Source organism: Amblyomma mixtum, chromosome 5, assembly GCF_055824585.1.
Source record: "Amblyomma mixtum isolate Tamu chromosome 5, ASM5582458v1, whole genome shotgun sequence".
NCBI classification, from domain to species: Eukaryota; Metazoa; Arthropoda; class Arachnida; order Ixodida; family Ixodidae; genus Amblyomma; species Amblyomma mixtum.
In genome coordinates this window covers 168,128,881-168,149,984 of record NC_143016.1, presented here as the reverse complement: position 1 = coordinate 168,149,984, position 21,104 = coordinate 168,128,881, and the positions used below count along the sequence as shown (strand labels likewise).

Genomic DNA, 21,104 nt, shown 5'->3' with positions numbered 1-21,104 from the left:
GCCACGTCCTACGGAGGCGGTGTTGCCGCCGTCCGTCTCTCCGGCGGAATGTTCGGTATCGGACGCAAGGGCGCCCGACGGCCCACCAGTGCTTTCGGCGGGGGTTCATCGTTGCTCTCGTTGCCAAGGTTCTCGTGCTGGTTGTTGGCTGAGTCCCTTGACCTTTTTGTCGCCGCGTTCCTTACACCCGATTCTGCGACGTCCATCAAATCGCTTCCAGGTGCGTGTTTTGCTACATCCACCTCGGTAGCGGCTGGTTCGGTGGCCAACTCCTTCACATTTTCATCGCTTGGCTTTTCCTCTTGAGCTTTGTGCTCAGTAGGTTGCACTGTAGCCGCGTTCGGTAGGCCGGCGGTATGCTCAGATGGCATTCTGGCCGCGTCCGGCGGCCGACTCTTTGCGGGAGGCCTCAGCGACGTCAGCCTCGCTTAGTGGGCGCCTCACCCATTCATAATCGCTCAGTGCGTGCACGCACAACGGCCCCTCGGTACTTATCTTCATTGGCCTGCTCTAGCTTTCTTTTAACTTCCTTTATCTGGTTCATGCATAAACCAGGCTCCGCAGCTGCTATGTTCAGCAATACTTTCAACTGGCTGTGCAATTCCTTTTCTTTCTGTTTTTCTTCGCGTCTTAGTATGCTTGACCTCTCAATAGATTTCATTTTTACGGCATTTTTGAAACATTCCCACCTTTCCAACCAGCTTTCGGCTCCAGACACATGCAATGACTTCAGTAAATTATTTGCCTCGCAAACGAAGCAGTTGTCGTCCAGCAGTTTGGCATTAAATTTCGATAAATCCCAATTAAATTTCACCTCCTTTAATTTTTATCCTAAGGTGAAGGAAACCATGCAGTGGTCAGAGAAGTATACGGGAATGACTTCGTAGTTTTCGCAGAGCGGCGCCAGATGCACCGATATGTATATGCGATCGAGCCTGGCATGGCTTTGACCCTGGAAATGAGTAAACTGTGCCTGACTGCCGGCTGATAACATGCAGCCAGCATCTATTAAGTCGTACTCCTCTACGAGCTCATCCAGAACCTGCACACTTTGATCCTTTAGAGTACGGACTTTAGCTCGGTCCTCTGGCCTGCAAACACAATTGAAGTCTCCCATAAATATAACATGTCGCTCTGTTTTCAAATACTGCTCGAGGTTTTAAAAAAAAATTCTGCGGTCGGTTTCATTGTTAAGAGCATAAAGACACACAACACGCCACAATAAATCACAGAATGAAAAGTCCAGGATAACAAAACGGCCACTTTCGCAAACAATGACTCGTTCCTCCAAAATCCCGATACTGTTACGTACAAAGAGCGCGCATCCCGCCGATGTTCCAACCGCATGAGCTATACAAACATTGAAATGAGTTCTAAAGGGCTGCACCATGCGGTCCGTTTGCTCCTTGCTGCTGACCTTCGTTTCTTGGACAGCAACGATGTCCAGCTCGTTTTCGATAAGTAGCCTACTAACCTGGCACTGCCTTCGCCTACTTGCGAAGCCCCGAACATTCAATGTTGCTACACGGAGGGATTTTTTAAAGTTTGCTGCCATATTTACGCTAGGACACAAGGACCGCACGGGGCTTACCTCGACAATCTGAGGTACGCCGCTGGCGTTGAAAATCGCGGCGCTCGACTTTTCCGCCCCCGCAGCAAGATAGTAGTCCTCGTCGTTGATATGGCCCGTGATACAGCTCCATGATGGACGGTAATTGCAGTTTCGTGGGCAGGAACAAGACTGGCCCACGCTGCTACGAGGGCTTCGTGCCGCCCCCTCTGCGGTCGGGCGGAATGTTCGGCTTGGGCTTAAAACTCGGCCGCCGAGTAGCAGACGTCTTGGGAGGCGGTTCCACGTCGGCGTTGTCGCCCGCGACGACTGTTTCCTCGTGCACGCTTTTTCCTGGCACTGCACTTGTGGTGTCCATGGTTTGCTCACCATCCCACCAGCCCCCCGTCGACACTACTTCCAACTCCTTGCCGGAGTCTTCTTTCGCAGTCCCCCCCCCCCCCCCCCCCCCCCCCCCCCGAGGGGGTGGTATTGCCTTCATCTTGTTGGTCGCCTTTGCTGACGGCGCCTTGAGTGTCCTCGGTGGCTTCAGCCTTGTCGCCCGTTGGAGACTGCACGGGCACATTCCCAGCCCTTCTGGAAGCCTCTTCAGCGTCTTCGTCACCCATAACGAGCTCGGTCACATCGTTCTTTTTCGGCTGACCGGTGATGGTTGCGTAGGTTTTAACGCAGTCCGTATCGTTGTGACCAAAGCGCCCGCATCGGGAACAGCGCGGGTCTTTGCAATCACGCCGTATATCGCCCTTACTGTTGCAGCGCAAACACAAGGGTGCCCGGATCGGTACCACAACCAAGGCCAGCTCACCGCTCACACGCACCTGATGGGGCAGGTCTTCCACACTGACAACGGCCTGCAACTTCAGGGTGACGAGGCGCGACATCGACGACCTGTCGTTAATGCCGTAGATACGCCACTTCTCCCTGGTCACTTATGTTACCTTGCCATAATTTGCCAGCGCAGCCCGCACATCATCGTCGCTGACTCCCTGAAGGAGCCAGTGAAGCTTGAGCCTGACGTCCTGGTTGTTCGGGTTTATAACCAGACACCGACGCTCCTTCACCAGCATGTCGCCTTTAGCGAGTATGCTCTTCGCCGCTTCCGCTGTCTTGAAAGTTACCGCCCATACATGGTTCATATGGTACGCCCCCAGGGCGATAACATCTAGAAATGCTCCAAGATTAGCAAGGGCGTCTCTGAAATCTTCGACGCGGAAAGGCCGCGCTCTCACAACACCGTGCAAAAAAACTGTGTTCAAAACAATCTGACCTGATGGCAGTTGCGGCAATATCACTTGATAATCCTGGTCAGCAGTGTCCAAAATCCTGTTACCGCGGCCCGACTGGGCCGCTGAACCCACTCCGACGGAGTCCATCGAGACACGTCCGTTCGCTTCTGCGTCCGGAAGTAGAGACTCGGCCACGACTGCGACACGGAGGGCGCTCTCTCTCGTCATCTCCACTTCAACGAAGCGAGAGGAGGCAAAACAAAATGCAACACCCTTTTGCGCAGTCGACATGATTCGAACCTGTGCGGGAGACACCAAGCGATTTCAAGTCCATCGCCTTAACCACTCGGCCACGACTGCAACACGGAGGGCGCTCTTTCGTCATCTCCCCTTCAACGAAGCGAGAGGAGGCAAAACAAATCGCAACAACCTTTTGCGCAGTGGACAGGATTCGAACCTGTGCAGGGAGACCCCAATGGATTTCGAGTCCATCGCCTTAACCACTCTGCCACGACTGCTTTTTTTTTTCTTTATTGCCGATTTTGACACAGAACGAAAATTACAAGAAAATGTAAAACACCTCAGCCCAATGCGGCTGATACAAGGGTGATTAAAATCTTTTCAATACAGCCAAGTCATCTAGTACAGAGAGCCAGTCAGGCTGTTCAGCTTGTGCTCGGTATACTTCTCTCAGGCACACGACACTTGCAATGAAGTTTTCTCGCACAGAACGCACGTTTACATCTGCATGCCGCACCTGCATTCTGGTTTTCCACACGCTATGGAGGCTGACCAGAATCAGTAAGTCATAGGGCACTCCTGTTTCATTTTGAATGGGCAAAAATCTAATACCGTAGGGGTCCAGGGGTAGATCTTTCTTGATAGTTCTTTGGAGGACGTCCCAGTGAAAGATGGGGTCCCAACAATCCAGGAATACGTGTTCTATTGTCTCGGGCTTCTTGCATAGGATACAGTTAGTTGTCCAGGGGACGAAAATCCCCTTTTCGTTCAGCCATGTTTTAACAGGGAGAGTATTTGAATGTAACTGGTAGAAAAACGTTTTCATAGAAGGGTTAACTGGCATGCTTTTAACTCTTTTTAAAACATCCTGCCATGGACTCCCACGGTGCAGGCTTCGGTAAAGAGGAATTGGCATCATTACATCCACTAATTCCTTATACAGCTTTTTCTTTGAAACTTTACTCAAGTGGTCAAGAGAAAACAGCACTTGGAGAAGCTTGAACGAGAGTACAACCTCTCTCATGTACCCCACGACGGAACCACGCATATTCTCACTCGAAGACACTACAATTTCAGGAAGCAGCCTCTGCAATCGCAGCTTTATAACAGTCCGCAAAAAACTGTCCGACTGGTCACGGAGCAACATAAATCGTGATACAACCTGGCGTAAAAACAAATGAACAAGACCAAGGCCACCACCTTTGACAGGAATAAACAAATTGGTGCGACTGGTTCGCTCCCATGTCGACGCCCAGACAAAAAAAGCAAAGACACGGTGAATTCTTTGAATATTGGCTCGGGATGCACTCAATACATTCATTAGGTACCATATCTTTGACACAAGGAAAATGTTACAGACAGATGCGCGCGAAAACATCGATAGCTGCCTCCTTTGCCACGAGTCGGCCTTCTCCTTCGCCCTTGACGCTTCATCGTTCCAGCAGTCATTGGGATCCCGATAACATTCGAGAGGCACGCCAAGTTACCGCGTTGGCAGTTTTGACCACTGCAACCGACAGAAGTGTTCCGGCGCATCATCCCAATTAGCGTGCCAAAACCCACAGCTCTTGTCCCAGTTTATCAGGCAGCCAGTTTGTTGACAGTACTTTTCGACTAGGCTGGTAACTTCAGTAACACTGTCCTTGTTTGAGCAAAAAATGGCAATATCATCTGCATAGGCAAGGACTTTCACATGGGATGACTGCAGTTGAAAGCCGGAAATACGGTTACTGTTAATTATGGCCAAGCAGAGTGGCTCTATGTAAGTTGCGAACAGTAGGGGCGAAAACGGGCATCCCTGCCTCACTGAAGAATTAACTTCTATTCGGTCTGTCAACTCCCTATTTGCGATTACTCGCGTGCTGCAGTTCGCATAAGCCATTCTCACGCCTTCCGCTACAACGCGCCCTACGTTCAAATGGTCAAGAATGCAAAAAAGAACGTCATGTGATACCCGATCGAAGGCCTTCGCAAGATCCAACTGAATCATTGCAATGCGCACCCCAAGGGCGTCACAGCATTCCAGTATGCTACACGTGCAACGTGTATGTTTGTCGCGATGCTCCGTCCTTTGATGCCACAAGTCTGGTGTGGTCCAATCAATGTTTTGATTACGCCCTGTAATCTCTTTGCTAGAACTTTCATATATATCTTGTAATCTACGTTGGTGAGGCTTATCGGCCGATAAGAGCCCACCAACAAGCGCTTCTCCGGGTCATCTGTTTTGGGAAGCAGGACAACGTGTGATGTAGAAAAAGATAGTGGAACTTATTTGTGATCGTACGCCTCAGAGAGCACATTGAGCAGAAACGGAGCTATCATGCATTTGAATTCTTTGTAGAAATTGGCGCTTAGTCCATCTGGGCCAGGTGCTTTTCCGTTTTACAATTCATCTATCGCGGATTCAATTTCTCCGACACTAATTGGCATATATTGAAATGAAATTTAAGCGCACACGAAAAACGCACACAAGAGGAGGATACACACAGAACAGACGCTAGGGGCGTTGCCCAAGACACACAGGACTAGCGCCTGTCCTGTGTGTATCCTCCTCTTGTGTGCGTTTTTCGTGTGCGCTTAAATTTTATTTCAATATAAGCTATGCACCATCTAGCCCAAACTGAAGTTTTGTTAAACTAATTGGCATCTCAAGGCGCACCTTCACTTCGTCCTCAAGCCTTGGCAATAGGGGCAAAAAATGAACCAGAAATGCTTCATCCATCTCCCGCTTATTTCCGAGAAGGCCGTTAAAGTGGTCCATTATAGCCTTCTGGATAACTTTCGTGTCGCTAGAAACTTCAGCCCCGTGTCTTATCTGCGCGATTTCTTTCTGGCGAATGTAACGCATTTCGTCGGACAAAGCCCGTTTAGTCGGCGTTTCACCAGTCCACAATTTCTCAGACCTAGAGCGAATGACGGCTGCTTTGTACCTGTCTGTGTCTATTTGTTCAAGCTGGCTTCGGCCACGACTGCGACACGGAGGGCGCTCTCTCTCGTCATCTCCCCTTCAACGAAGCGAGAGGAGGCAAAACAAATTGCAACAACCTTTTGCGCAGTCGACAGGATTCGAACCTGTGCGGGGAGACCCCAACGGATTTCGAGTCCATCGCCTTAACCACTCGGCCACGACTGCTTTTTTTTTCCTTTATTGCCTGCTAATACAGTGACAGGTCACACAAATGAATGCATACATATACACTGAATCAACACGTGAGCATGTGATGCCGATATTTCAAAATTTCTTCAGACACACTAAGGCATCAAGGATGGTAACCCACTCAGGGGGTTCATTTTGTGCACAATACACTTCTCTAATATATGAAACACTTTCGATTAGGTTATCGCGCATAGATCGCACACTGGCATCTGCGTGCCGAAAAGCCATTCTCGTCTTCCACAAGCTGTGGAGGCCCAGGACCAAGAACATATCAAATGGTATCCCTTGTTCGCTTTCAACTGGCAGAAATCGTATTCCACAGGGTGTTATGGGGAGATCTTTTTTTAAAGTGCGCTGCAAAATGTCCCAGTGGAAGACTGCGTCCCAGCATTCAATGAAGGCATGTTCAATTGTTTCCGGCTTTTTACACAGTAAGCAATCGGTTGTCCAAGGCACGAAAATACCTTTCTGTTCAAGCCATACTTTAACGGGGAGTGTGTTTGTGTGCAACTGGAAGAAAAACGTTTTGGCCGCAGGTCTTAAAGGCATCCTTCTGACTCGCTTCAGTACATCTTTACCTGAGCCTCCAGAGTACACCGTCCTATACAATGGGGTGGGCAGCATGCTGTCAACTAAGTCTGCGTACAGTTGTTTCTTTGTCACTGAGGGCAAATGCTCCAAAGAAAAACCTGCACAAAGTATTCTAAAGGAAGCAACTACTTCTCGATAGTAGCCGGTCACTCTTATACTGGCAACATTGGATGTGGAAACAACAAACTCAGGCAGTGTTTTCGCCAATCTCGCCTGGATGACTGTACGGAGAAAACCGTTACTTTCATCTCGCAGGAAGAAGAATCGCGATACGATCTGTCGTATAAACAAGTGTGAAAGCCCTAGTCTACCATCGCGAACTTTGCGAAAAAGGTTTGTACGGCTGGTCCGCTCCCAAGTGGAGTTCCAGATAAAGACGGCAAACACTCGGTGCATCTTTTCCACATTTATAATTCAATTCAATTTTTCAATTCAAGTTTATTTGCATCTATACATGTACAGATGACGGGAGTGCAGACAAAAAGCCAAATGGATTTGGCTTGACGGGGTCTGTACCCCCTACAGAAATGGCACTATGCACAATAAAGTGAACGCAAAGATACAATAATGGATAAACGAAAAAAAAGTATTAGTGAACATTCTATAACATTCTATGCAATAACAGAAATACATACGGCCAAAAAAAATCAATGATAGAATGCTGAAAGGATTTGAAAAGCAGAAAGCATAAAGCATAAAATTATACAAATAAAATAGCTTTGAATTTCACAAACATAAATAATAAGTTACTAACAAGCAAAGAAAATTGGTTAGACATTCATGGCGTCAGTGTATACTACAGCAAAGCAAACAAAACAAAAAAACGAATCCACAATGAGCCAGCAATACGAGGCAAGAACAACACTTGCATCATATACCACACTTTGGCAATCAAAAAAACATTGCACGCTGTCGCACGCGCGAACACCGATAATCCGCGACCCTGTCATCCTTTTGTTTTTTCACTCAACTCTTCTGTTTGTTCACTCCAGAACTGCGTCGAGTCCCTATAGTGCTGAAGGAGCACCCCGAGATACCGTGCAGGCACTGAAGTCCACTGTATACCCGCGAAATTGGCGGGTGTCGTATTCCAGCTGCCATGCCATATTCCCACACTTTTTTCGAAGTTAATGTGGGCACCAGTATAGCAACAGAACTTTCTGGCAATGTGCACAGCCTCTAGCACGCTTTCTCTGTCCTCGCAAAAGACTGCAACGTCATCTGCATAAGCCAGCATTTTAACTTCAGCGGCGTGCAGTCTAAAACCACGTATGTTTGCATCAAGGATGACTGCCCTACAGAAAGGTTCGAGGTATATGGCAAAAAGGAGAGGAGACAAGGGACACCCTTGCCTCACAGAGGAGCGTACTAGCACCCTTGAACTAATACTTGTTGATGATAATCTGCATTGAACATTCTTCATAAGCCATTTTGACACCGTCTAAAATTATGCTCCCCACATTACAGTGCTGTAGTATTCTGAAAAGCACCTCATGCGAGACCCGGCCAAAGGGCTTCGCAAGGTCAACCTGTAACATGGCCACTCGACCCTCAAGGGCATCACAACATTCTATTGCACTTCTTGCGATGTGGGTGTTCGTTGAAATTGTGCGCTCTCTAATGCCGCACGTCGGATGTGGCCCTACTAGCTCTTTAATTACCACTTGTAATCGTCGAGCTAGTACTTTCATAAACATTTTGTAGTCTGTATTGGTGAGATATATCGGTCTATATGAGCCTACAAGAAGGAGCTTTTCCGGATCATCAGTTTTTGGAATCAGCACTATGTGTGATGCCCGGAATGAAGGATTGACTTTTTTAATTTCATACGCTTCTGACAGAAGTTTATGCAAAATGCACGCCAATTCTTGACTGAAAGCTTTGTAAAAAGCTGCGCCTAGGCCGTCCGGCCCTGGCGATTTGCCCGACGGCAGCTTCTCTATTGCTGTTTTGATCTCGCTCACACTTATTGGCATTTCTAGGCTGTCCTTAACATCGTCATCCAGTCTTGGCGTTCCGATCATGAAATCGCTGTCGAAGCCTGGCTCGAGGCGTGTGACATTGCCGAACACATCGCGATAATGGGCAACAAAAGCATTTTCGATCACCGCGGGATCTGACGTCACTTTATTTTGGAAACGTGTCTGCTTGATCTCGTTTCTTGACGCCTGCCGTTTTTCATCGCTCATTGCGCGCTTGTTTGGCACCTCACCCATCCATGACCTTTCACTACGAGAACGTATGACAGCAGCCTTGTATTGCTCTGTATCGATAACTTCTAGTTCATGTCTCACTTTCTTCACATTCTCAGCCAATTGATCTTAGTCAAAGTTTTGTACGTTTAACAAAACTTCCAGTTCCCTTTGCAGCTCTTTTTGCTTCTGCAGTTCTTCGTGCTTCCGGCTGCTTCCTCTTTCGATTGCAATGAGCTTAACTTCGCTCTTAAATTCCTCCCATGCAGCCCGAAAGTTTTCATGCTTCATTGTCAGCATCTCTGTTCTTTTTCCCTTAACTCTGCTTGAGAACAGTTCATCGTCAAGAGGCTTTTCATTGAATTTCCACATGTCCCAGTTAAATCGTGTCTTCTCAGTTTTTTTTCCCAAGTGCGAAGCTCACCAAGCTATGATCTGTGAATGATAGTGGTATGACACTGTAACTGTTACATAGGGACATCAAGTCTAGTGAAATATACACTCTGTCAACCTTACTCGGCTCTCAATCTGATTGTGTGTGTACTGCGGAAGCATACCGCCAGTGAAGATTCGGCCCACATCTTCTAGGTTGTGTTCCTCAATTAGCGAGCTCAAAAGGAGAGCACTTTTGTCACGAACATGTGCACCTCTGAATCGATCCTCCGCAAAACACACACAGTTAAAATCACCGAGAAATATGACAAAGCGATCACACTTTAAGTACTGCTCAATGTACTCAAAAAATACCATTCGGTCATTCACATTGTTAGGCGCATAAACGCATATGATCCGCCACAAGGATTCAGAAAAAGAAAAATCTACAATAAGCATGCGGCCAGTTTGGCAGACAGTCATACTCTCTTCATTAATGCCAGACCTCTTCCGTATCAGCAGTGCGCACCCGCCTGACATGCCATTAGCATGGCATACACACATGCTAATGGCATGTCAGGCGGGTGCGCACTGCTGATACGGAAGAGTTCTGGCATTATTGAAGAGAGTATGACTGTTTGCCAAACTGGCCGCATGCTTATTGTAGATTTTTCTTTTTCTGAATCCTTGTGGCGGATCATATGCGTTTATGCGCCTAACAATGTGAATGACCGAATGGTATTTTTTGAGTACATTGAGCAGTACTTAAAGTGTGATCGCTTTGTCATATTTCTCGGTGATTTTAACTGTGTGTGTTTTGCGGAGGATCGATTCAGAGGTGCACATGTTCGTGACAAAAGTGCTCTCCTTTTGAGCTGTGTGTGTGTATGCCATGCGTGTGTATGTGTGTGTATGCCATGCGCGGTAAAAGGCATCACCATGCGATCGGTCTGTTCTTGAGTCTCGACCTTAGTTTCTTGTATCGCGATGACATCGAATTCCTTCTCCATACAGAGGCGACTGAGTTGATACTGTCGTCTACGTGCTCCAAGGCCACGAACATTCAAGGTGGCAACTCTTAATGCTGTCTCTAGTCTCAGAGCCATTTATCTTATAGGGCACACCGATCGCACAGTACCTCTGGGTAACTACTGATATTAGCGCTTTGCAACAAGTAAGCAATTGGCAGCACAATTCCCACGCGTACCTTTACGGTGTACGCAGCCGCTACTTCTGCAAAGGCGCCCATCTTTTGACGACGCTGGCCTGGACGCCCCAGTAGGCGCCACGTCCTACGGAGGCGGTGTTGCCGCCGTCTGTCTCACCGGCGGAATGTTCGGTATCGGACGCAAGGCCGCCCGACGGCCCACCAGTGCTTTCGGCGGGGGTTCATCGTTGCTCTCGTTGCCAAGGTTCTCGTGCTGGTTGTTGGCTGAGTCCCTTGACCTCTTCGTCGCCTAGTTGCTTACACCCGATTCTGCGACGTCCATCAAATCGCTTCCAGGTGCGTGTTTTGCTGCATCCACCTCGGTAGCGGCTGGTTCGGTGGCTAACTCCTTCACATTTTCATCGCTTGGCTTTTCCTCTTGAGCTTTCTGCTCAGTAGGTTGCACTGTACCCGCGTTCGGTAGGCCGGCGGTATGCTCAGACGGCATTCCGGCCGTGTCCGACGGCCGACTCTCCGTGCGGGAGTCCTCAGCGACGTCAGCCTCGTCCATGAAAAGGTCCGCCACGTCTTCCCTGGGCGCCGGTCCTGTTACTGACGTGTACGTCCTTTCACACTGCGTTTCGTCATGGCCGTAGCGACGACAAAGCGTACATTTCGGGACGCGGCAGTCACGTTGAACATGGCCGGTGTTTCGGTATTTCAAGCACAACGGTGCTCTGCCAGGTACAACAACCAAGGTCTGCTCACCAGCGATACGAAGTTGGTGGGGCAGGTCTTCCACGGTGAGACCCGTCCGTAGAACTAAGGACACCACTCGCGTTGACGATAATTTTTCTTGTACGCCGTGAACACGCCATTTCTCCCGGAAAACGTCAATCACCTTTCCGTAAGGTGAGAGGGCTGTCCGTATGTCGTCGTCAGGCATGTTGTACAGCATCCAATGCAGCTTCAATTGCACCGCCTGGTTGGCTGGGTCGACCACAATACACCGATGCTCCTTCACTTTCATGTTCTTGACGCTTGCGAGCCTCTTGACGCCTTCGTCGCTCTTGAAGGTGATTGCCCAAACGTGGCTCATCTGATACGCCCCAAGGGCGATAACATCGGGCAGTAGGCCTAAGCCCGCCAGCGCATCGCGGAAGTGCTCCACGCGATACGGCCTGGCCCGCACATCAGCATGTAAAAACAACGTATTTAAAACAATACGGCATGTCGGCAGTTGAGGCAGCAACACTTGATATTCCGGGTCTTCAGTATCAAAAATCCTGTTACCGCGGCCCTGCTGGGCCGCTGAAGCCGCTCCTACGGAGCCCTGCATCCTGCGTCCGTTCACGAGCGTGGCCGGAAGCAGAATCCACTCGGCCACGACTGCGACACGGAAGGCGCTCTCTCTCGTTATCTCCCCTTCAACGAAGCGAGAGGAGGCAAAACAAAATACAGCACCCTTTCGCGCAGTCGACAGGATTCGAACCTGTGCGGGGAGACCCCAATGGATTTCAAGTCCATCGCCTTAACCACTCGGCCACGACTTTTTTTTCTTTATTGCCTGGCTTTGACATTACACAACAAAATGGCGGGACACAATGAACACTTGGTGCTGATATAGTCAGCCTGCCAAGGGCTGGCTTCGTCACATTAAAATTCATTTATAGCCATCAAAGGCTCCACCCTTGACAACCACTCGGAAGCCTCGCCAACAGCTCTGACCCTATCAACAAACCGGTGCACAGTTTCACGAAAATAAATTCGTGCTGGCCTCGCGTCGGAATCACAGTAATATCCTGCCATTCTCGCGCGCCAAATACTGTGGAGGCCCAATAACATTATCAGATCGAAAGGTACTCCGTCCTCGTTTGCAATGGGCAGATATCGTATTCCATGGTGGTGAAGTGGAAATTGTTTCTTTATAGTCCTTTGAAGTACGTCCCTAAAGTAAACCCCTTCCCAACAGTGCAGAAAAACGTGATCTATCGTTTCTGGTTGCTTGCAGATAAGGCGGCGATGACCCCACGGAAGAAATAAGTCCTTATCCTGTAAAAACATTTTGACTGATAACGTTCCAGTGTGCAACTTAAAAAAAAAAAGTTTTAACCCCTGGCTCAACGTGCATTCTCTTTACCCTCTTTAACACATTCCTTCCAGGGCCTCCACTGTACAAGGCCCTATACATGGGTTCCGGCAAGACAACTTCACATAAATCCTTATACATTTTTTTCTTGTTCACTGTAGATAAATATTTCTTGGAAAACCTCGTTGAGAGAAATCGGACACTTGCGACAACTTCTCTGAAGTACCCAAAAATTCCGCCCGATAGGGTTTCGGTTGCAACAACAAAGTCAGGCAGCGCGCGCCCCAGCCTTACTTGGCACACGGTGCGCAAAAACGGATCACTGACATCACGCAGAAACATAAATCTGTTAACAATCTGCCGCAAGAAAAGGTGTCCCAGACCCACTCCACCATCCTTCACTTTTCTAAACAAATTCGTCCGGCTGCACCTTTCCCATTGCGCAGCCCACACAAAAACAGCAAAAATTCGATGAAGCTTTTGTATGCTCATTCTTCCACAATGCAACACTTGCATCGCATACCACACCTTACTGATAAAGAAAAGGTTGCACACGGTGGCTCTAGCGAAAATTGATAAGCCTCTTCCTTTCCATCTTTCCGCCTTCTCACGCACATCCTGGGTCTGCACTCTCCAATATGTTTCGCTATCGCGATAGCTTTCTAGCGGTACTCCAAGGTACTTCGTTGGGGTCTTCACCCAGGGTACTATTTGCAAAGTGGTCCATCGTCGTTTGCCATGCTCCGTGCCAGAGCCCCACTGACTTAGACCAGTTCACTCTGCTGCCAGAGGTTTTGCAGAATTCAGCGACACATTCAACGGCCACTGTTACACCTTCTCGATTAGCGGAAAAAACCGCTAAATCATCCGCATATGCCAGCAGCTTCACCTCCGCAGCTTGCAGCCGAAAACCAGTTATTCTCTCGTTTTCGATTATGTCTAAACACAAAGTCTCGATGTAGATGGCAAACAGAAGAGGGCTGAGGGGGCAGCCTTGACGTACCGAACGCTGCACACGAATGGGGGCCCCCAGACTCTGGTTAACAATCAATCTCGTCGTACAGTTCCGATACGCCAAGACGACTCCCTCCCGGATAACATACCCAACATTCACATAATCAAGTATGCACAGCAAAATTTTATGCGCGACACAGTCGAACGCCTTTTCGAGATCAAGCTGCAAGATGGCAACGCGACTATTTGTAAAATCACAGAACTCGAGCACACATCTTGCCTTCTGTATGTTTGAAAGAATACACCGGCCTTTTTGTCCCACACGTTTGGAGGGGGCCAACAATTTCCTGGATTACACACTGTAACCTTTGCGCCAACACCTTCATATAAATTTTATAATCGATATTTGTGAGAGCTATTGGCTTGTACCCTGTTACGTGTCGTAACTTGTCAGCTTCATCCGTTTTCTGAATTAGGACAGTATGTGATTTACCATAAGACGGAAGCTTACGACGTAATTCACGTACGTCGTAAGCTTCATTAAAGACCGTCTTCAACACTGGCGCGATTCTGCTCTTAAATGATTTGTAAAACGCCGCCCTTAACCCGTCGGGTCCTGGTGATCTCCCAGAAATTAAATTGTCTATTGCCATTTCTACCTCTGATTCGGTTATTTCCAGCTCTAAAACGTCTTTCTGCTCGTGGCTGAGTCGCGGCAGTGCCCCAAGAAACCTGTTCTTAAACGTATTCATGTCTGCATCCTGTAATGCGAAGAGCGCCTGATAGTATTCAAAAAACGCACGCTGTATATGTTCGTTTTCGTCTGATAAGATGCCACCCCATTCTATGCTATCAATGTGATTTCGTCGAGCATGAGCCTTTTCAATTCCCAACGCTCGTTTCGACGGCGTCTCCCCTGCTGCTATATCTTCCGCTCTGGCCCGCACCAAAGCTCCACGATAACGGTCCTCTTCTATTAGTTGAATTTTCTGTTTTATTTTTCTAATGTCATCGATCCATTTACTAGGCGCTTCACTTTCCTTTTCTAGCAGTTTTGCAAGCATACGTCTTAGATTGCGTTCGTTTAGATTCTCTTCGTACGCATTGGCACTAGATCGTTCAACTGCTTTAATTTTAACCAGTTCTTTGCAAAGTTCCCACTGTTGCCATATTTTCAGTTCACTACTAGGCTCTATTCTGCTTATTTCTTCAATTACTGCACAGCTAAATTCATCGTCCTTAATTAGCTTATTTATTTTCCACATATCCCAACTAAAAGCACTGCCCCGTTTTTCAATCCTATCCCAGATACTACTAAACAGTGGCCCGAAAAAGCCACCGGCACTACATGGTAACTGTTGCATTTTGGAGTCACATCCAGCGATACATAAATGCGGTCAAGCCGAGCATGGCTTGTCCTTTGAAAGTGTGTGTACTTCACGCCGCACGCGCCTTGCAAACACTCTCCCACATCCTCAAGGTTCCATTTATCTATGATTTGCGACAGTATCTTCGTACTTGCGTCCCTGAACACTCTTGCACTGGTCTTATCGCAGCCACTTAGGACGCAGTTCAAGTCGCCCATGATGATAAGCTGTTTCTCGGAACTAAGACGCTGTTCAACACTTTGAAAAAACGCAGCCCTTTCGTCCGTAACATTTGGTGCGTACACACAGACAATTCGCCACTCAATGTTGTTCAATGTAAAATCGATAGCGACACAGCGACCTGACGGACACGAGAAATGAGCTTGCACGACAAGACCCGGCAACTTCTTTACAAAAAGGACGCTCCCAGCAGATGTACCTATCGCATGACTCACTACAGCGTAGAATCTAGACGTGAAACGTCGCACCATGCTCCCGGTCTCTTCCTCCCCTTCTACTTTTGTCTCCTGCACGGCCAGTAAGTCAATATCGTGCTCTGTTAAAAGCCGGTAAACTTGGCTTTGCTTTTTCTTTCCTCCCAAGCCCCTAACATTGAGTGTGGCTACTTTCAACGGGGTTACAGAAGCCATTGTCGCAAATAGTGAAGAGACCAAGAGCATGGTGCTTACCCCACACGTCTAGCACATGGCTAGACGCCGTCGTTGCCACCAGAGCCATCCGGTGCAGGCCCCTGACCTTGCCGCGGGGCTGCCTTATCGCCGGCACGCTTGTCCGCCAAAACGTTGGGTTTCGGTCTGAAACATGACCGTCGGGATTGAGCAGTTTTTGCTGGCGGCTCCTCACCACTGAGAGCTGCCGCCTTGTCCCCTTCGTTGTCGGTCAGTCCATGAGGGCGCTTGGCTGGGGCGGTGCCGCTCGCTGAACGGGCGCAGCTCTGGTCCTGCTGTTCCTCGCTGATCATTGGCTCGGCGTCCTTAGTTGCCAAGACGTTCTCCCCGTCTGCCGACGTGCTCGCCTGACTCGAAGGTAATTCTTCCTCTTCGAGTGGCTTCCTTTGGTTGCCGGGTCCACTAATGTCTCCGCTGGGAGGCCCTGATGCGTCGGTCGTCCCGGCAGCCTTGCCAACTTCCACGGCTCCTTTCGCCGCCTCCTCCGCCTCGACGACGTCCATCAGAAGCTCCGCCGTGTCGTCTCTCGATACCGCACCGGTAGCCACCGCGTATGTGCGAACACACTCACTGTCACCGTGGCCATGCCGCCACCATTTGGAGCACCGGGGTACCTTGCATTCACGTCGAACGTGACCGGTGCCGCGGCACCGTAGGCACTGCATAGGCCGCCCAGGCACCACAACAAGGGCCAGCTCGCCGGCGACGCGTAACTGGTGTGGCAGGTCGTCAACCTTCATACCGGGTTTCAGCTTCAGGAGAACGGTCTTGGTTGTAGACCCCTTCTCCTTGACGCCTGAAACACGCCAACGCTCCCGGGTCACCTCCGTTACATTCCCAAAAGCCGCAAGAGCCGTCCGAATGTCGTCGTCGGCTACACCGTGCACCATCCAGTGCAGCCGTAGTTTCACCTGTTGGTCGGCAGGATCGATGATAATGCAGCGCCGTCATTTGACATCCAGTTCCTTTAACGCGGCCAACTTCTTCGTTGCCTCGATACTGTTGAGCGTAACCGCCCAAACGTGGTTTACCTGATACGCCCCAAACGCCACAACGTCGGGGAGCGCACCAGCGTTGGCGAGGGCGTCGCGGAAATCCTCGACCCTGTAGGGCCTAACTCGCACATCGCCGTGCAAAAACACGGTGTTTAGAACAACACGACCGGTAGGCAACGTAGGCAAAAAGATTTCGTACTCCTGTCCTTCCTTATCTTCAATCCTGTTTCCGCGGCCATCGACGGCCGCAAACGCCGCTCCGTGGGAGCTCATGATCCTGCGTCCGTACACGCCAGTGGCCGGAAGGGCGCTCTCTTTCGTCATCTCCCTTCAACGAAGCGAGAGGAGGCAAAACAAAATGCAACACCCTTTTGCGCAGTCGACAGGATTCGAACCTGTGCGGGGAGACCCCAATAGATTTCAAGTCCATCACCTTAACCACTCGGCCACGACTGCAACACGGAGGGCGCTCTCTTTCGTCATCTCCCCTTCAACGAAGCGAGAGGAGGCAAAACAAAATGCAACACCCTTTTGCGCAGTGGACAGGATTCGAACCTGTGCGGGGAGAACCCAATGGATTTCAAGTCCATCGCCTTAACCACTCGGCCACGACTTTTTTTTTCTTTATTACCGGACACTGACACATTACAAAATTGTACACGGAACAAATCAGCCAGCTCACAGCCAAATGTTCACGTAGAAATGATAGTAATAAGTAAGCTGTCATCCTTAGGTGGGATGACGTTGTCGTGTTAAAATTCTCTCAAATGGATCAAGGGTTCTAATCTTGGCAGCCATTCGGGAACTGTACGCTTCAATTTGTGCATTTCAACGAACGCATGCATACTTTCACGAAAGTAGAGCCTTGCAGGGCGAGCATCGGGGTCTAAATGAAACCCAGCCATCCGGGACCGCCAGAGGCTGTGCAGACCGATTAACATGACGGTATCCAAAGGCAAGCCATCTTCGTTATCTGTTGACAGGAACCTGATGCTACGTGTATCTAACGGTAAGTCTTTTTTAAGGGTTCTTTGCAGCACGTCCCAAAAATAAACCCCCTCCCAACAGTGTAGAAAAACATGATCTATTGTCTCAGGCTGTTTTCATATTAAACAAAGTGACCCCCATGGCAGAAAAAAGCCCCTGTCCTCAAGAAATGTTTTTACCGATAACGTACCAGTATGCAGCTCAAAGAAAAACGTTTTTACTCCGGGGGAAACTGGCATCCTTTTTACCCGCTTCAATACATCTTGACCCGGATAGCCGCTGTACAAGGCTCTGTACACAGGAACGGAGAAAAAGTCATCGCATACATCCTTATACAATTTTTTCCTATTGACTGAGCACAAATATTCAACCGAAAAACGAGTTGTCAAAATTCTGACACTGTTTACGACCTCTCTTAAAAAACCAAAGAGGCGCCCTGGCATACTTTCTGTGGCAACAACAAAATTTGGCAACGCCCGCACGAGCCTTACTTGGCAAACAGTGCGCAGAAATGGATCAGCGACGTCGCGGAAGAAAAGGAATCTGTTTACGAGCTGTCGTGCGAATAAGTGTGCTAGCCCAAGACCCCCGTCTTTGACACTCCGAAACAAGTTATCCCGTCTACACCTTTCCCAATTCGACGCCCAAACAAAAGTGGCAAACACCCGATGCAGCCTCTGAATGTTTAACCTGGAACAGTGAAGCGTTTGCATTACATACCACAACTTGGCCACAAAAAACAGATTACAGACCGTTGCGCGTGCAAAGATAGACAGCGGCACACCGCTCCATTTGTCAGCCTTCTCACGTATTTCTTGGGCTTGGTCGCGCCAAAATGGCTCACTGTCTTCATAACAGTCTAAAGGCACACCCAAATACTTAACCGGTGTTGTGACCCAAGCCACGTTGGCAAACGTGCAAGGCGTCGATGGCCACTCTCCGTGCCAAAACCCTAGACACTTTGCCCAATTCACTGGACTTTCAGTTGTCGTGCAGAAATCTTTCACGGCATCGACTGCCACGCTAACGCTCTCTCTGTTCGCACAGAAGACGGCTACGTCATCGGCATACGCCAAAAGTTTGACCTCCGTCATGTGGACTTGGAAGCCCTGTACATCTTCATTCTCAAAGATGGACAAGCACAAAGTTTCAATATAAATGCAGAACAGAAGCGGGCTGAGGGGGCAACCCTGACGCACCGAACGTCGCACGTTTACGGGTGCACCGAGTTCCTTGTTGACAATTAATCTTGTAGTGCAGTTTCGGTACACCAAGGCCACGCCCCCACTGATAACAGAACCCACATTAATGTAATCTACACCTGCAAACAAGGCATCATGTGAAACACAATCAAACGCTTTTTCAAGGTCGAGCTGTAGAACCGCGACGCTACCGCATGTTGCGTCACAACACTCCAGTACGCATCTAGCCTTATGTATGTTGGTAGCAATGGCCCTTCCCTTGATGCCGCAAGTCTGGTGAGGCCCAACAATCTCCTTAATAACGGTCTGTAATCTGGCTGCTAGTACTTTCATTAGTATATTGTAATCAACATTTGTTAGGGCTATTGGCCTGTATGACGTCACCAATCTCAATTTCTCAGTTTGTTCTGTTTTGGGGATTAGTATAGTATGTGACGACGCAAAAAAATGCGGCAACATGTTAAGATCATAGCCTTCGTTAAATACTGCAGCTAACAATGGGGACAACACTTTTTTAAATGCTTTATAAAAAGCCGCGCTCAAGCTGTCGGGCCCTGGCGACTTTCCTGGATTCAGATTATCAATGGCACGCTCAACTTCATGCTCGGAAATCGGCAGCTCCAACCTTTCTGTGGTGTCAGCATCTAGTCGTGGGAAGGAAGAAAGAAACACGCGCTTAAACCAGTCCATGTTCATGTCGCGAAAAGCAAACAGTTGCTGATAGTATTCGTAAAACGCACGTGCAATGCCGTCTTTATCTGTCACGAGGTTGCCGTTCCACTCTATTTCTTCTATGTCGTTTCGACGAGCATGCGCTTTCTCGAGACCGAGAGCCCGTTTAGTGGGCGCCTCGCCTGCTGCGCATCTTTCGGCCCTGGCGCGAACGAGCGCTCCGCGATAACGATCCTCTTCTAATAACTCAATTCTCTTTTTTCAGTTTTCTAATATCCTCATTGTAGACCCCTGGCTCTTTGCACTCGTGCGCTATTAACTGATTTAGTGTCGCCCTTAAACATGCTTCTTCTTGCTTTTCATCATGTCGAATACAACTGGCTCTTTCTATAGCTTTCATCTTGATTTCTTGTTTGCACCATTCCCACTGCTCTCCAATGGTGGTGCACGGCCGTTGTTCTATCTCTTTAAGCTTCCCTGCAATTATTTCAACTAAAGCTTCATCTTCTAAGAGTTTGGAGTTTAGCTTCCACAGTCCCCACACAATTTTTTTCCTTCGGTTTCTAGGGCCGATTGTACATTTCACAAGACAGTGATCCGAAAAAGACACTGGCATAACGACATAATTTTGGCATTTCGGAATCGCATCCAACGATAAATAAATACGGTCGAGCCTGGCATGACTAGAACCTTGAAAATGCGTGTATTTCATGCTGCGCGCTCCCTCCAAACACTCCGCTACATCAACTAGAGCAAATTCGCCAACTAGCTGCGACAAAACATCCGTGCTTGCGTCTCTAAAGGCGCGGCTACTTGTCTTATCTCGAGCACTTAAGACACAATTAAAATGGCCCATAACGACGAGTTGTCGCCAAGTATTTAGATATCGCTGGATGCTCACGAAAAAATTTAACCTTTCATCAGCCGCATTCGGTGCATAAACACAAAGAACGCGCCATTCACTGTTATGAAAAACGAAGTCACACACAATAAAGCGACCCTGCATACATGAAATCACTTCCTGCACTGTCAGTCCTGGCAACTTCTTAACGAACAGAAGGCACCCGGCCGATGTGCCAACCGCGTGACTAACAGCCACATCGTACCTCGACGTGAAACGCTGCACCATGCTCCCCGTGTCCTCTTCCCCTTCTATTTTGGTTTCCTGAACCGCCAACACGTCCACGTCTTGGTCCGTTAAAATACGGTATACTTGACTTTGCTTTCTTTTCGATGCAAACCCACGGACGTTAAGCGTTGCTACGCTCAGTGACTGTTGCATCGCCATTTTCGTACTTTAGAAGGACGCTGGGAGCATGGTGCTTACCTTTTGCGCCTAGCACGTCGCTAGACGCTTCCAGAAGTCCCGCCGCCATCGTAATTATCGGGCTCGACGTGCTTCGAGAGCGGCTTTCCGGCTGCCCTCCGGCCCGTCCCGATGTTAGGTTGCGGTCTGAAGGAAGGTCGTCGCCCCTGCACAGTTTTCGTAGGTGGTTCCTCGGCGTTGCCAGGGGCCTGCTTATCCGCCCCGTCACCGGCGTCGGCGTGCGGGCGCTTCGGCGCACTGCCAGCGCTCGTTGACCGGCCGCCGTTTTCCGCATTCGTGTTCTCAGCCGCCGATGTTTCCGGAGTACTTGTCCCTTGAAGGGGCGCT

At 49.0% G+C, this 21,104-nt stretch overlaps 1 protein-coding gene, 6 non-coding genes and 2 pseudogenes across 7 annotated transcripts; all 9 read right to left on the bottom strand.

Moving 5' to 3' along the window:
- Positions 1 to 3,075: 3,075 nt before the first annotated feature.
- On the bottom strand, positions 3,076 to 3,156 carry TRNAS-UGA (transfer RNA serine (anticodon UGA)). Its single transcript has one exon. It is a non-coding gene; the product is annotated as a tRNA-Ser (tRNA).
- Positions 3,157 to 3,232: 76 nt separating this feature from the next.
- Positions 3,233 to 3,314, bottom strand: TRNAS-CGA (transfer RNA serine (anticodon CGA)). The gene has a single exon. It is a non-coding gene; the product is annotated as a tRNA-Ser (tRNA).
- Positions 3,315 to 6,087: 2,773 nt separating this feature from the next.
- TRNAS-CGA (transfer RNA serine (anticodon CGA)) lies at positions 6,088 to 6,169 on the bottom strand. The gene has a single exon. It is a non-coding gene; the product is annotated as a tRNA-Ser (tRNA).
- Positions 6,170 to 6,268: 99 nt separating this feature from the next.
- Positions 6,269 to 7,748, bottom strand: LOC149344614 (uncharacterized). The gene is made up of 2 exons (XM_089542638.1): positions 7,633 to 7,748; positions 6,269 to 7,196 (listed from the first exon to the last, which is right to left on the bottom strand). Exons 1-2 carry the CDS (start codon positions 7,656 to 7,658, stop codon positions 6,269 to 6,271), a joined length of 954 nt encoding a protein of 317 aa, XP_089398764.1. The 5' UTR covers positions 7,659 to 7,748.
- A 2,892-nt stretch (positions 7,749 to 10,640) lies between these two features.
- Positions 10,641 to 11,834, bottom strand: LOC149344613 (uncharacterized; annotated as a pseudogene).
- A 132-nt stretch (positions 11,835 to 11,966) lies between these two features.
- On the bottom strand, positions 11,967 to 12,048 carry TRNAS-UGA (transfer RNA serine (anticodon UGA)). The gene has a single exon. It is a non-coding gene; the product is annotated as a tRNA-Ser (tRNA).
- Positions 12,049 to 15,614: 3,566 nt separating this feature from the next.
- Positions 15,615 to 16,828, bottom strand: LOC149344611 (uncharacterized; annotated as a pseudogene).
- A 135-nt stretch (positions 16,829 to 16,963) lies between these two features.
- Positions 16,964 to 17,045, bottom strand: TRNAS-UGA (transfer RNA serine (anticodon UGA)). Its single transcript has one exon. It is a non-coding gene; the product is annotated as a tRNA-Ser (tRNA).
- Positions 17,046 to 17,123: 78 nt separating this feature from the next.
- TRNAS-UGA (transfer RNA serine (anticodon UGA)) lies at positions 17,124 to 17,205 on the bottom strand. The gene has a single exon. It is a non-coding gene; the product is annotated as a tRNA-Ser (tRNA).
- Positions 17,206 to 21,104: the final 3,899 nt, after the last annotated feature.

Coding starts and splice junctions, on each gene's coding strand:
- LOC149344614 (XM_089542638.1), bottom strand. CDS start 7,658: ATGATGCAAGTGTTGTTCTTGCCTCG. Junction 7,197..7,632: donor CAAGTGTTGTTCTTGCCTCG/TATTGCTGGCTC, acceptor ATTGAATTGAAT/TATAAATGTGGAAAAGATGC.